The following is a 15,955-nucleotide window of genomic DNA, read 5'->3' on the forward strand; positions in this document are numbered from 1 at the left end:
ATGATTAATTAAGTAAATGAGAAAAAAAAATAAAATAATGTTTGCATACGAGGGAAAAAAAAATTATCTCATATATCAATGATGAGTAAGAAAAAGTGTTTCTTCTGTGTAGTACTAAACTAGTTGAAGTGGTCAACAGTTCATAATGATAAAAGAAAACACAGTAATGGACTCTAATAGTCTTAACTAGTGTCTACTTCGTGCGGCTGTGTAGATGCAAAGTGTTTTTATGTTTGTGGTCGCAACGTCACAAATATTTCTTCCAATATTATAGTCGAAGCTTAAGGCTTATAAATGGCCCTGCCTACAGTGTGAATTTGTTTGGTTTTCTCACGTTGCGACCACTTCTCGTAGTGTAAGGTGCACTTGTAGTGTTGTGATTGTTTTGAGATTGCGTTCTCTGTGACATGTTGTCAGAGAGACTTAGAGAATTTGGGAATTCTCTATGTGGTGAGGGCGGGACCTCGACCTGTGACCGCGTAGAATTTGGATCTCGGTCATTCGCTGGGGTTGTTTGAACCATGGTTGGTATCTCTGTCGTTCTGAAGTTTGGGACGATGTCCAATAGTGGTGCCGGTGCTGGTTTGCTTGTGATTGCAGGGGCGTTTGTGTGAACAATTTGGTCGGAGTGTCGTCTCCATATGGCTCCGGGAGCTGTTTTGACTTCAAAGGTGCGTGTTCCCGTTTGGGCATGTATTACGCCGTGTTGCCATCGTTGGTGTCCGCGGTAGTCTCGGACCAGGACGTTGTCTCCGTTGTCGAAGTTCCTGGTGTTGGCAGAAGAGTGAGTACGAAGCTGACGGTCTTGACATGAAGATACTCTTGTATGAATGCTTGGTCGAATGATGTCTAGGTGAGTTCGCAGATGTCTGCCAAACATAAGTGATGCTGGGCTCTCGTTTGTTGTGGTGTGTGGTGCATTCCTATAAGCAAACAGGAATCTTGCCAGTTTGGTATGGATGGTACCCTTCTCATCTTTTGAAGCTTTCATAGCTTGTTTGAAAGTTTGGACCATTCGCTCAGCCAGCCCGTTGGTTGCTGGGTGGTAGGGTGTGCTAAGGGTGTGCTTGATTCCATTGACCTTTGTGAAGGATTTGAATTCATTGGATGTGAACTGCACACCGTTGTCAGATACGAGCTGTTCAGGTAAACCAAATCTTGCAAAAAGATTGCTCAATATATTGATTGTTGAAATGGATGTGGCGTTGGATGTCGGTATTATTTCGGCCCATTTGGAATGGGCGTCGACGACCACTAAAACATTAATCCCATGAATGGTCCCGCGAAGTCTATTTGAATTCTTTGCCATGGCTTGTCGGGCCAGTGCCATGGGTGAAGAGGAGCTTTCGGTGGATCAGGTTGAACTGAAGCACAACCAGGGCACCCTTTTGTAGTTGCCTCGATTTGTTTGTCAATAGCAGGCCACCAGAAGTATCCCCTAGCCAAGTTTTTCATTTTGACTATACCAATGTGTCCTTCATGAAGAACACTTAAGATTTTTGCATGCAGTTTTTGTGGAGGGATGAGTCTATATCCCCAAAAGAGACAGTTTTGTTGCACTGACAGTTCGTTTTGTTTGTTGAAGTAAGGTTTCAGTTCTTCGTTGACTGTGTTTGGCCATCTGTCAGTTTGGACGTAATGTATGACTTGTGACAGTGTTTTGTCGTGGCGTGATTCTTTGGCAACGTTTGCTGCGTTGACTGGTAAGGACTCTATTACTTCTGTATAGAATAGTTCATCTGCTGAATCGGCCTCTTGACTTGAGTTTGTGGTGGGTAAAGGCAATCGTGAAAATCCGTCTGCATTAGCGTTTGACTTGGAGTTCCTGTATTCGATTGAGTAGTCGAAGGCTGAAAGGAAAATTGCATATCTCTGTTGTCTGGCTGCAGACATTGCAGGGACTGGTTTTGTGGGCGAGAAGATGTATTTGAGTGGCTGATGGTCAGTGATTAGTGTAAAGTGCCTGCCACATACATAATTGAAGAACTTTTTAACACCCCATGTGATAGCTAGAGCTTCTCTGTCTAGTTGGGAGTAATTCTGTTCTGCCTTATTGAGGGTTCTTGAGGCGTATGCAATAGGTCTTTCGTCGCCTTCTGGTGTGATGTGCGAGAGAACGCAGCCGATGCCGTATGGTGAAGCGTCACAGGCGAGTCGCAATGGTCGATCGGGGTCGTAGCGCATGAGGACTTTGTCCGAAGCGATCATTGTTTTTATTTGAATGAAAGCATGATCAGCTTCAGTTGACCATTCAAATTTTGTGTTATCCTGTAGAAGATTGTACAGTGGCTTCGCAATTTGAGCTACATTTTCCAGCCACTTGTGGTAATAATTTACAAGCCCGAGGAATGATCTGAGTTGTGTTTTGTTTGTTGGCTGTGGTGCGTCGATGATGGCCTTGACCTTGTTTTCGGTTTTGTGCAAGCCATTTTTGGTTATTTTGACACCGCAAAAGATAACTTCGTCTTGGAAGAATTGGCATTTTTCAAGATTGACCTTCAGTCCATACTCTTGAAGTCTAGCTAGGACTAGTAGCAGATTTTGCCAGTGTTCATCGTTTGTTTTCCCTGTGACTATCATGTCATCTTGGTTGCATTGAACTCCGGGTGTTCCCTGGAGGATTGTGTCTATTGTCTTTTGCCAAATTGCTGGTGACGAAGAAATACCAAACGCTAAACGGTTGAAGGAATACAGTCCTTTTGACGTGTTGATTGTTGTTACTTTTTGTGACGCGCTGTCTAAAGGGAGCTGAAGGTATGCTTGTCTCAGATCAATTTTAGAGAATGTTTGACCTTGTTCCAAAGTAGCTAACATGTCTTCCATTTTTGGCATTGTGTATTGCTCTGTGTTAAGTGCTGGGTTGACTGTTACCTTGAAGTCACCACATATTCTCACTGTTCCATTGCTTTTCAATACGGGTACGATGGGTGTGGCCCAATCCGAGGTTGCAATTTTTGTGATTATCCCTTGTTCTTCTAAGTTGTCTAGTTCTTTCTCAACTTTTTGTTTTAAGGCGTACGGCACTGGTCTGGCTTTGTGGAATTTGGGAAGGGCTCCCTCTTTTAGATGAAGTGTTGCCTCTATTCCTTTTATTTTTCCAATTCCATCTGAAAATATATCTTGAAACTGAGCTTTCAATTTTTCTGTATTGAATCTATCTTTAGGTGTCGTCATCTGATGTATGCTCTGCCAGTTCAGTTTTATAGCGGCCAACCAGTTTCTTCCCAAAATAGGATTGCTGCCTTTGTCAAGTATAAGGAGTGGCAGTATTTTCTTCTGATTGTTGAGTTCTACATGAACTGAAATTTTTCCCAGTGGAATAATGGTTTCACCTGTGTATGTTTTCAGACGAACAGCTGTCTTTTCCAAATTTGGGAAGGTTTTGAATGTTTTTGTGAAGTCCCTCTTCGTCATCACTGAAACAGCAGATCCTGTGTCAACTTCCATTTTTGTAGGAATATTATTGATTTGCAAGTCTACCTTTATTTTTGGTGTGTTTCCTTCCATGTGAAACATTTCCAGTGTAAAATTATCTTCGGAAACATTGTCTTCATCTAGCTCGTGAACTTGTCGGGATTGTGAGGTTCTGTCTCCTCCTCTCCTCTGTTGTTGGCTGCCCTTCCTGGCCTGACACACTCTCTGAATGTGTCCTTGTTTGTTGCATGACTTACACACTGCATCACGGAGGTAGCAGTCGGCTCTCCTTTGGTTATTTTTCCCACATGATTGGCACGGTGGGTATGTTTGTGAGTTATGTCTTCTGTTAGTAGGTAAAGGCTGATTTGTTTTTATAATGTTGAGATCAGCTGTTGATTTGCCGGATGTTGTTGTGTGGATTTCCGCTGCATCTCGCTGGGCAGTTTCCATTGCAAGTGCCAAAGCTGTTGCAGATTCTAAAGTGAGATTTGGCTCTTGCAAGAGTCTCTTTTGTATGGTTTCATCGCGTATTCCGCAAACAAATCTGTCACGCAGAGACATTTTTAAATTGTCTCCGAATTTGCAGTGTTCAGCCAACCGTTTTATGGATGCTAAAAAATCAGGAAGAGATTCGTCCATCGCTTGACTGCGTTTATGAAACTTGAATCTTTCAACTATCTCAAGTGGAGGGGGGCAGTAATGGTTGGACAGCAGTTTGCAAAGTTCTTCGTAACTTTTACTAAAGGGAAGGTCGGGTGACGTCAAACATCGTAGTGTGTTGTACGTTTTAGCCCCGATGGATGATAGCAGAGTTGCTGTTTGTTTCTGTTCGGTAATGTCGTTTGCAACAAAAAACGCATCCAGTCTTTCTTTATAGTTTGTGAAGGACTCTAGTCCTTCGTTGAAGGTGTCGGGTCTTGGCATGTTGGTATGTACACGTACAAGACTGGAGAATGCAAGCTCAATAGATGGTAGTAGTCTGTCAATAGATTATAGTTTTATGGCTTGGTAGAATGAAAATACATGTAAACGTTATTGCACTTATCTGGGTTCTAGATCCTCGTCGCCATTTGTAGTGTATTGTAGATTGCTAATGATAATTTGTTAAGTAGAAAACGTCAACAATAGTCAGCCATTTTGGAATCGAAGTGATTCTTTTTATTCTTGAAATAACGTAATCGAATACTGATATTTGGGTACTCAGGTATCCCACAAAGAGTTATGCAAAATTAAATACATTTCAACTTTTTTACAATTTCTCAATGGTTTCTTTTGCATACTTCTTGTTTTCCTGAATTAGAACCTTGTTTTTTTTTTTCTTGTAATTTGATCTTCTTGAATCAGCCATGACTGATTTACGAGCTTACATCTTTCACAACAAACCACATGTATAATCTGCCAGGTGTAGGTCAGAGAATTATTTAAGGCTGTTTGTCCATAACTTTCATAACAGCTCCTTTAGCTTTATCGTGCTTAAGATTATATTCAGTTTATTTTTGTAAACACGGATAGTGAATGCGGCTTATTAGTTCAGCTAAAAAGATATGTCACAATGGAGAATTTGAGAAGACCATGAAGTAAGCAAAGTTGTTCCAAACTGGGTAGTCAATAAATTGAACTTATGAAACAATGTAAATAATTTTTATATCTGCATGTCACCTGTTAGTTAAATGAAAGTTATTGGTCTTCTTCTAAGATACTCTAGAATTGCGTTAAATTAATGATTACGAATTACATTCAGCTGTGCTCTCATGATATTTGTTTTTTTGGCCATGTATTTCACAAAAGTTTTATATTTTCTTTTCAGAAATCAAATTGGCTTAATACAATTGAAGAGTTGTTTTCCAAAATGGATCAACTCCATTATTCAAGTTCATACAAATCTAAGGAAATTCTTGTGCCCATTGATGCTTAAAATAAAGTTTACACTTCAATTTATATCATGGATGGAAATCTCAAAAAGTAGAAAAATCGACTTAATGAGTTTTGGAAAATCGGCCTTCAATTGTTATGCATATCACTATCATGTTTGCTATTTACAAGCTGGTCTTTTACCCCTCCTCCCTTTTAATTTTTCTTTTTGTTTGTTTTTTCTTTTTTAAACATAAGAATGCTATCACAATAATAATGCACCCTTAAATATATTGTCAGGTGTACTGCTGTACGGGGCTCCAGGTACTGGTAAAACATTGCTTGCCAGAGCATGTGCTGCACAGACAAAATCTACATTCTTGAAATTGGCTGGACCACAGTTAGTGCAAATGTTTATTGGAGATGGTGCCAAATTGGTACGAGATGCATTTGCTTTAGCTAAAGAAAAGGAGCCTACCATTATCTTCATTGATGAATTGGATGCTATTGGTGAGAAATATCTTTTTGATTATATTTAATTTCAATTTTATTTTTTTACTAGTTTTTATTGTATACATTATATCATAAATAATTGAGGATACATAGCTATAAAGAATGACAGAGTTACGCAAAAGGATAATAATAGAAGCTGATTAATAGGTTTGAAAATCTTGGATTAGAGTTGCACAGTTTTTTATCCACAACGCGATTACCAAATTGAAATATTTGAATGCAATAAAATATTTTATGGACGATCATGCATCAATTAGTGGTAAAACATTTCCACATGAAAAAAGTTAGGGTGGTTAACATACCATAAAATAAAAGTGAAGTCAAAGATATCATCAAGGTACAACGGTACAATGGATAAATGACCATATAAAAATTACCAATAGGTCAGTGTCATATGAATTTAAACCAGACAGTTCAGACATTATCATACAGTGGAACCTCCCGATTACGACACCTCCGAATAGCGACAACCTCCTGATAACGACATTGACCCGTAGTCCCGATTTTTTTTCTATTTAAGATCAGTAAAGAGGACCTCCAAATAACGACGCACTTTTTGATAAAACCTCTGAATAACGACATCATTTTGGCGATTTTCGGCAGTTTTCGTAGATATCTGATACTAAAAATACCGAGTATGAGTACTCAAAGTTTATAAAAACGATTCCTGCTTGAACCAATGAGAACGCAGCTTTTGAAACCAATGAAAACGCAGCTTTTTTTGACGAATCTTGGCTGATATGCATTAATAAAAACCAAGGTATAAATGTAAGTGTAAGCAAGTAAACACAAAATCATGGAAAATGTGATATTATGTGGTGGTAGTAGTAGTAGTAGAGTAGTAGTAGTAGTAGTAGTAGTAGTAGTAGTAGTAGTAGTAGTAGTAGTAGTAGTAGTAGTAGAAGTATTAGTAATGATAATAATAATAATAATAATAATAATAAGTAGTAGTAGTGGTATTAGTAATAATAATAATAATAATAGTAGTAGTAGTAGTAGTAGTACAGGGATGCCACTTTTCCGGTTTTAGCCGGAAATCCGTTTTTTTTACCACCAGCCGGTTTTAATCCGGAACCTCCGGTTTTTGTCGTCGTCACTATTCCAAAAAAAAATAATTTTTTTTTAAAGATGGAGATTTGAGCCGGAACTTTTTCGCCGGGTGAATAATTTGGGCTGTCACCGCCGGTCGAATATTTGGGCACCTAAATGGTAGTTTATCTATGCCCATCCCCATCACAATTCCTCCTTTTTTAAAAAAAAAAATTTGATAAATAAACAGTGATTTTGAGAATTTCTCAGAAATTTTCCGCTGAATTTGCCGTGTCAAACATTTCCCTCAAAACCACAAAATCACCATTATTAGACCTGTAAATTCTCAGTCAATTAACTGAAATCAGTCAATTCGTCAAATTCAAATATTTTTAAAAAGGGAAGAAAGAAAAGAATAAAGAAAGAATTCATGAATCGTAGTCGATTGACTGTAAAGTTAACTAGGAATGTTCCACAGCCCCACGCATAGCTCATGGGCCGTTTATATTAATGATGGATATATATTGCCAAGGCTAAGCGACGCTTTTTAGAATTGCCGTGTCTGAACACACCCCAGTGTATTTTCACACAGCCTTCGTGAAATTATTTTTTCACTTTCGAAACCTGTCGTAGCCAATTTTAACTGAGCCGCCGAGCGATAAATTTCACTGTTTCGTCTAAGCCAAAATTGACCACATTTACTTGAAGGACAGGAAAAGTATGAGAAAGAAAAATTCGAAACACCGGAAGTTCGTAATGTAGACACCTCATAGAATTAAACTTGAGACACCTTCAAATCGAAAGTTAAATGATTGCTACAAGCACATCTCGATTACCTCATGTTGTAAACAAACTGGTTGACCGTTTCTAAGTTTCTTCACTGATTGGGTACCTAATTACAAGGAACAATGGTAAGTAGCCTAATTAATTCCCTCGCAATTTAGTTTTCTGCCATTGCTTTGCTCAAGTGAGCTTGCTGTTTACCTTTCATTTTGATTCTTTGGATTTTACCGCTACGGCGAATTACGAAGAGTTTCAGTTTCAGTCAATTTTTATAGAGCTCATTTACAGGTCTACATTATGTCTTATGTCATATTTTGACACCAGTGCAATAGTCTCGCGAAATTTAGTGACGGTCCCGTTTTTATGACGTCGGGCCAGACTGAATGGCACCAGATGTCACAATTGACACAGACGACCAGTGGTGTTCTTTGATTAGCAAGTTGATGGTTGAAGGGGAAGGGAGGGACACATCTCTCTCTCTCTCCTCTCTCTCTCTCTCTCTCTCTCCTCTCTCTCTCTCTCTCTCTCTCTCTCTCTCTCTCTCTCTCTCTCTCCTCTCTCTCTCTCTCTCTCTCTCTCTCTCTCCTCTCTCGCAACCATCCATTAAATCTTTACAAGAACTAAATTTATGTTTAATGATAAGAATGGATTTATACTAGTAATAGTAATATATTACATAATACCAATACAAAACTATGTTCCTGTTATTTTTACACTTTGCTTGCGTTTGACCGATAGACGGAGACACTTTCCTCCTTTTTGACAAATTGCTATTATTATCACTGAAAAAAAAAAAACACTCACCAAAACCACTACATCATCTCTACCACCACCACTATTACAACCACCACCACATCATCATCCCTACCAACACTACTACTACAAATAACACCACATCATCCCTACCACCAGTACTACTACAACTACCAGCACATCGTCATTCCTACCACAACTATTACAACCACCACCACACAATTATCTCTAAAAGACCACCACTACTACAACCACCACCACATCATCATCCCTACCACCACTACTACTACAACCACCATCACATCATCATCTCTAAGACTACTACTACTACTACTACTACTACTACTACTACTACTACTACTACTACTACTACTACTACTACTACTACTACTACTACTACAACTACTACTACTATCACCACCACATCATCATCCCTACCACCACTCCTACTACAACCACCACCACACCATCATCCCTACCACCACTACTACTACAACTACAACCACATCATCAACCCTACTACCACTACTACAACCACCACCACACCATCATCCCTAGCACCACTACTACTACAAATAACACCACATCATCCCTACCACCACTACTACTACAAATACCACTACATCATCATTCCTACCACAGCTACTACAACCACCACCATACAATCATCCATACGACCAGTACTACTATAATCACTACCACATCATCCCTACCACCACTACTACTACAACCACCACCATCATCATCCCTACTACAACCCCCAAATGTAATTACACTTTCAACTTTTGATCTTCACAATGAAAAATTTTCTCCTTTTATGTGACCAGTCATTCTCACCCCTGATAGCTATTGATATAAATTTGTCTATATTTTGTTTTTAGCACCTTTCTTTTGTGTGTTATTTGCTCTCAATTGCAATAATAAGTACTGAAACAATATTCCATATTTGATATTTTTCAAATCCTTACAAAGCCCTTGACGTTGATTTGTATCTCGTCCGCCCAAGTTTTCAGGCTTTTTTTAATTTGCCTGGTGGCATCCCTGGTAGTAGTAGTAGTAGTAGTAGTAGCAGTAGTAGTAGTAGTAGTGTTTTTGTGGGAGGAGGAGGAGGAATTTTATCTAACTCGCAGCGTCCGAATTATCTGTTTTTGTTTGTTTTAAAGGGTTTTACAGCGCTTTTGACACATCTATGTCATATCAGCGCCAGTAAAAAGGAAGAAAATTGGATAGTAAAAAACATTCTAGATTTACAATTGAAATGACATAAGAAAAAGTAAGACAAAGGGGAATGGTTTAAATAGGGAACAGATGTAGATTCCAGGAGCACACTATCAGTGTACTCAGTTCAGATCATCTAAAAGTCTCATCCAGACACACGCACAAGAACCCTCTAAGAGGAATACACTACAATGTTTTGTTTGTTTTGTCAAATGTGAATAAAAACTGGTCCCGCGGGCCTTACCACGCCCACTTTGTCCGCCATCTTGGAAACCTCTAAATAACGATACCTCCGGATAACGACATAAAAACTCGGTCCCGTGGCATGTCGTTATCGGGAGGTTCCACTGTAGGTATCCCAAGCTACTGCTGTTAACAGGTGAATGTTTCTTCACAAATCATCAAAAATGAGGTCTCTTTGAACAGCCTCTCTTTCTCTTGAATTTTAAGTTATTGGTTTAAAAAAAAAAAAAAAAAAAATATATATATATATATATATATATACTATATATATACATATATAATATATATATATATATATATATATATATATAAATATAATATATATATATATAATATATTATATATATATATATATATATATATATATAATATATATATATATTATATATATAATATATATAATATAATAATATATATATATATATATAATATTATATATATATATATATATATATATATATATATATATATATATATATATATATATTATATATATATATATATATATTTTTTTTTTTTTTTTTTTTTTAAACCAATAACTTAAAATTCAAGAGAAAGAGAGGCTGTTCAAAGAGACCTCATTTTTGATGATTTGTGAAGAAACATTCACCTGTTAACAGCAGTAGCTTGGGATACCTACAGTGGAACCTCCCGATAACGACATGCCACGGGACCGAGTTTTTATGTCGTTATCCGGAGGTATCGTTATTTAGAGGTTTCCAAGATGGCGGACAAAGTGGGCGTGGTAAGGCCCGGGGACCAGTTTTTATTCACATTTGACAAAACAAACAAAACATTGTAGTGTATTCCTCTTAGAGGGTTCTTGTGCGTGTGTCTGGATGAGACTTTTAGATGATCTGAACTGAGTACACTGATAGTGTGCTCCTGGAATCTACATCTGTTCCCTATTTAAACCATTCCCCTTTGTCTTACTTTTTCTTATGTCATTTCAATTGTAAATCTAGAATGTTTTTTACTATCCAATTTCTTCCTTTTTACTGGCGCTGATATGACATAGATGTGTCAAAAGCGCTGTAAAACCCTTTAAAACAAACAAAAACAGATAATTCGGACGCTGCGAGTTAGATAAAATTCCTCCTCCTCCTCCCACAAAAACACTACTACTACTACTACTGCTACTACTACTACTACTACTACTACCAGGGATGCACCAGGCAAATTAAAAAAAGCCTGAAAACTTGGGCGGACGAGATACAAATCAACGTCAAGGGCTTTGTAAGGATTTGAAAAATATCAAATATGGAATATTGTTTCAGTACTTATTATTGCAATTGAGAGCAAATAACACACAAAAGAAAGGTGCTAAAAACAAAATATAGACAAATTTATATCAATAGCTATCAGGGGTGAGAATGACTGGTCACATAAAAGGAGAAAATTTTTCATTGTGAAGATCAAAAGTTGAAAGTGTAATTACATTTGGGGGTTGTAGTAGGGATGATGATGGTGGTGTTGTAGTAGTAGTGGTGGTAGGGATGATGTGGTAGTGATTATAGTAGTACTGGTCGTATGGATGATTGTATGGTGGTGGTTGTAGTAGCTGTGTAGGAATGATGATGTAGTGGTATTTGTAGTAGTAGTGGTGGTAGGGATGATGTGGTGTTATTTGTAGTAGTAGTGGTGCTAGGGATGATGGTGTGGTGGTGGTTGTAGTAGTGGTAGTAGGGTTGATGATGTGGTTGTAGTTGTAGTAGTAGTGGTGGTAGGGATGATGGTGTGGTGGTGGTTGTAGTAGGAGTGGTGGTAGGGATGATGATGTGGTGGTGATAGTAGTAGTAGTTGTAGTAGTAGTAGTAGTAGTAGTAGTAGTAGTAGTAGTAGTAGTAGTAGTAGTAGTAGTAGTAGTAGTAGTAGTAGTAGTAGTCTTAGAGATGATGATGTGATGGTGGTTGTAGTAGTAGTGGTGGTAGGGATGATGATGTGGTGGTGGTTGTAGTAGTGGTGGTCTTTTAGAGATAATTGTGTGGTGGTGGTTGTAATAGTTGTGGTAGGAATGACGATGTGCTGGTAGTTGTAGTAGTACTGGTGGTAGGGATGATGTGGTGTTATTTGTAGTAGTAGTGTTGGTAGGGATGATGATGTGGTGGTGGTTGTAATAGTGGTGGTGGTAGAGATGATGTAGTGGTTTTGGTGAGTGTTTTTTTTTTTTCAGTGATAAATAATAGCAATTTGTCAAAAAGGAGGAAAGTGTCTCCGTCTATCGGTCAAACGCAAGCAAAGTGTAAAAATAACAGGAACATAGTTTTGTATTGGTATTATGTAATATATTACTATTACTAGTATAAATCCATTCTTATCATTAAACATAAATTTAGTTCTTGTAAAGATTTAATGGATGGTTGCGAGAGAGAGAGAGAGAGAGAGAGAGAGAGAGAGAGAGAGAGAGAGAGAGAGAGGAGAGAGAGAGAGAGAGAGAGAGAGAGAGAGAGAGAGAGAGAGAGAGAGGGAGAGAGAGAGAGATGTGTCCCTCCCCTTCCCCTTCAACCATCAACTTGCTAATCAAAGAACACCACTGGTCGTCTGTGTCAATTGTGACATCTGGTGCCATTCAGTCTGGCCCGACGTCATAAAAACGGGACCGTCACTAAATTTCGCGAGACTATTGCACTGGTGTCAAAATATGACATAAGACATAATGTAGACCTGTAAATGAGCTCTATAAAAATTGACTGAAACTGAAACTCTTCGTAATTCGCCGTAGCGGTAAAATCCAAAGAATCAAAATGAAAGGTAAACAGCAAGCTCACTTGAGCAAAGCAATGGCAGAAAACTAAATTGCGAGGGAATTAATTAGGCTACTTACCATTGTTCCTTGTAATTAGGTACCCAATCAGTGAAGAAACTTAGAAACGGTCAACCAGTTTGTTTACAACATGAGGTAATCGAGATGTGCTTGTAGCAATCATTTAACTTTCGATTTGAAGGTGTCTCAAGTTTAATTCTATGAGGTGTCTACATTACGAACTTCCGGTGTTTCGAATTTTTCTTTCTCATACTTTTCCTGTCCTTCAAGTAAATGTGGTCAATTTTGCTTAGACGAAACAGTGAAATTTATCGCTCGGCGGCTCAGTTAAAATTGGCTACGACAGGTTTCGAAAGTGAAAAAATAATTTCACGAAGGCTGTGTGAAAATACACTGGGGTGTGTTCAGACACGGCAATTCTAAAAAGCGTCGCTTAGCCTTGGCAATATATATCCATCATTAATATAAACGGCCCATGAGCTATGCGTGGGGCTGTGGAACATTCCTAGTTAACTTTACAGTCAATCGACTACGATTCATGAATTCTTTCTTTATTCTTTTCTTTCTTCCCTTTTTAAAAATATTTGAATTTGACGAATTGACTGATTTCAGTTAATTGACTGAGAATTTACAGGTCTAATAATGGTGATTTTGTGGTTTTGAGGGAAATGTTTGACACGGCAAATTCAGCGGAAAATTTCTGAGAAATTCTCAAAATCACTGTTTATTTATCAAATTTTTTTTTTTTAAAAAAGGAGGAATTGTGATGGGGATGGGCATAGATAAACTACCATTAGGTGCCCAAATATTCGACCGGCGGTGACAGCCCAAATTATTCACCCGGCGAAAAAGTTCCGGCTCAAATCTCCATCTTTAAAAAAAAATTATTTTTTTTTTGGAATAGTGACGACGACAAAAACCGGAGGTTCCGGATTAAAACCGGCTGGTGGTAAAAAAAACGGATTTTCCGGCTAAAACGGAAAAGTGGCATCCCTGTACTACTACTACTACTACTACTATTATTATTATTATTATTACTAATACCACTACTACTACTATTATTATTATTATTATTATTATTATTATCATTACTAATACTTCTACTACTACTACTACATACTACTACTACTACTACTACTACTACTACTACTACTACTACTACTACTACTACTACTACTACCACCACATAATATCACATTTTCCATGATTTTGTGTTTACTTGCTTACACTTACATTTATACCTTGGTTTTTATTAATGCATATCAGCCAAGATTCGTCAAAAAAAGCTGCGTTTTCATTGGTTTCAAAAGCTGCGTTCTCATTGGTTCAAGCAGGAATCGTTTTTATAAACTTTGAGTACTCATACTCGGTATTTTTAGTATCAGATATCTACGAAAACTGCCGAAAATCGCCAAAATGATGTCGTTATTCAGAGGTTTTATCAAAAAGTGCGTCGTTATTTGGAGGTCCTCTTTACTGATCTTAAATAGAAAAAAAATCGGGACTACGGGTCAATGTCGTTATCAGGAGGTTGTCGCTATTCGGAGGTGTCGTAATCGGGAGGTTCCACTGTATGATAATGTCTGAACTGTCTGGTTTAAATTCATATGACACTGACCTATTGGTAATTTTTATATGGTCATTTATCCATTGTACCGTTGTACCTTGATGATATCTTTGACTTCACTTTTATTTTATGGTATGTTAACCACCCTAACTTTTTTCATGTGGAAATGTTTTACCACTAATTGATGCATGATCGTCCATAAAATATTTTATTGCATTCAAATATTTCAATTTGGTAATCGCGTTGTGGATAAAAAACTGTGCAACTCTAATCCAAGATTTTCAAACCTATTAATCAGCTTCTATTATTATCCTTTTGCGTAACTCTGTCATTCTTTATAGCTATGTATCCTCAATTATTTATGATATAATGTATACAATAAAAACTAGTAAAAAAATAAAATTGAAATTAAATATAATCAAAAAGATATTTCTCACCAATAGCATCCAATTCATCAATGAAGATAATGGTAGGCTCCTTTTCTTTAGCTAAAGCAAATGCATCTCGTACCAATTTGGCACCATCTCCAATAAACATTTGCACTAACTGTGGTCCAGCCAATTTCAAGAATGTAGATTTTGTCTGTGCAGCACATGCTCTGGCAAGCAATGTTTTACCAGTACCTGGAGCCCCGTACAGCAGTACACCTGACAATATATTTAAGGGTGCATTATTATTGTGATAGCATTCTTATGTTTAAAAAAGAAAAACAAACAAAAAGAAAAATTAAAAGGGAGGAGGGGTAAAAGACCAGCTTGTAAATAGCAAACATGATAGTGATATGCATAACAATTGAAGGCCGATTTTCCAAAACTCATTAAGTCGATTTTTCTACTTTTTGAGATTTCCATCCATGATATAAATTGAAGTGTAAACTTTATTTTAAGCATCAATGGGCACAAGAATTTCCTTAGATTTGTATGAACTTGAATAATGGAGTTGATCCATTTTGGAAAACAACTCTTCAATTGTATTAAGCCAATTTGATTTCTGAAAAGAAAATATAAAACTTTTGTGAAATACATGGCCAAAAAAAACAAATATCATGAGAGCACAGCTGAATGTAATTCGTAATCATTAATTTAACGCAATTCTAGAGTATCTTAGAAGAAGACCAATAACTTTCATTTAACTAACAGGTGACATGCAGATATAAAAATTATTTACATTGTTTCATAAGTTCAATTTATTGACTACCCAGTTTGGAACAACTTTGCTTACTTCATGGTCTTCTCAAATTCTCCATTGTGACATATCTTTTTAGCTGAACTAATAAGCCGCATTCACTATCCGTGTTTACAAAAATAAACTGAATATAATCTTAAGCACGATAAAGCTAAAGGAGCTGTTATGAAAGTTATGGACAAACAGCCTTAAATAATTCTCTGACCTACACCTGGCAGATTATACATGTGGTTTGTTGTGAAAGATGTAAGCTCGTAAATCAGTCATGGCTGATTCAAGAAGATCAAATTACAAGAAAAAAAAAAACAAGGTTCTAATTCAGGAAAACAAGAAGTATGCAAAAGAAACCATTGAGAAATTGTAAAAAAGTTGAAATGTATTTAATTTTGCATAACTCTTTGTGGGATACCTGAGTACCCAAATATCAGTATTCGATTACGTTATTTCAAGAATAAAAAGAATCACTTCGATTCCAAAATGGCTGACTATTGTTGACGTTTTTACTTAAAAAATTTAATCTTTACAATCTAAAATAACTACAAATGGCGACGAGGATCTAGCCCCCCGATAAGTGCATAACTTTTAATGTATTTTCATTCACCAAAAAAACTATAATCTATTGACGACTACAA

General features: G+C 37.1%; 1 protein-coding gene across 1 annotated transcript in view; it reads left to right on the forward strand.

Annotated features, from left to right (window-relative positions):
- LOC144964950 (26S proteasome regulatory subunit 6A-B) overlaps positions 1-15,955 on the forward strand; it is a 52,780-nt gene that overhangs the window by 13,849 nt on the left and 22,976 nt on the right. The window contains exon 9 of the mRNA XM_078899759.1: positions 5,569-5,778. Coding sequence (XP_078755885.1) covers positions 5,569-5,778 — 210 coding nt within the window. The remainder of the gene's footprint in view (positions 1-5,568; positions 5,779-15,955) is intronic.

This window comes from Berghia stephanieae, chromosome 2 (genome assembly GCF_034508935.2).
Source record: "Berghia stephanieae isolate SIO BIC M18660-M18661 chromosome 2, UCSD_Bste_1.3, whole genome shotgun sequence".
NCBI classification, from domain to species: Eukaryota; Metazoa; Mollusca; class Gastropoda; order Nudibranchia; family Aeolidiidae; genus Berghia; species Berghia stephanieae.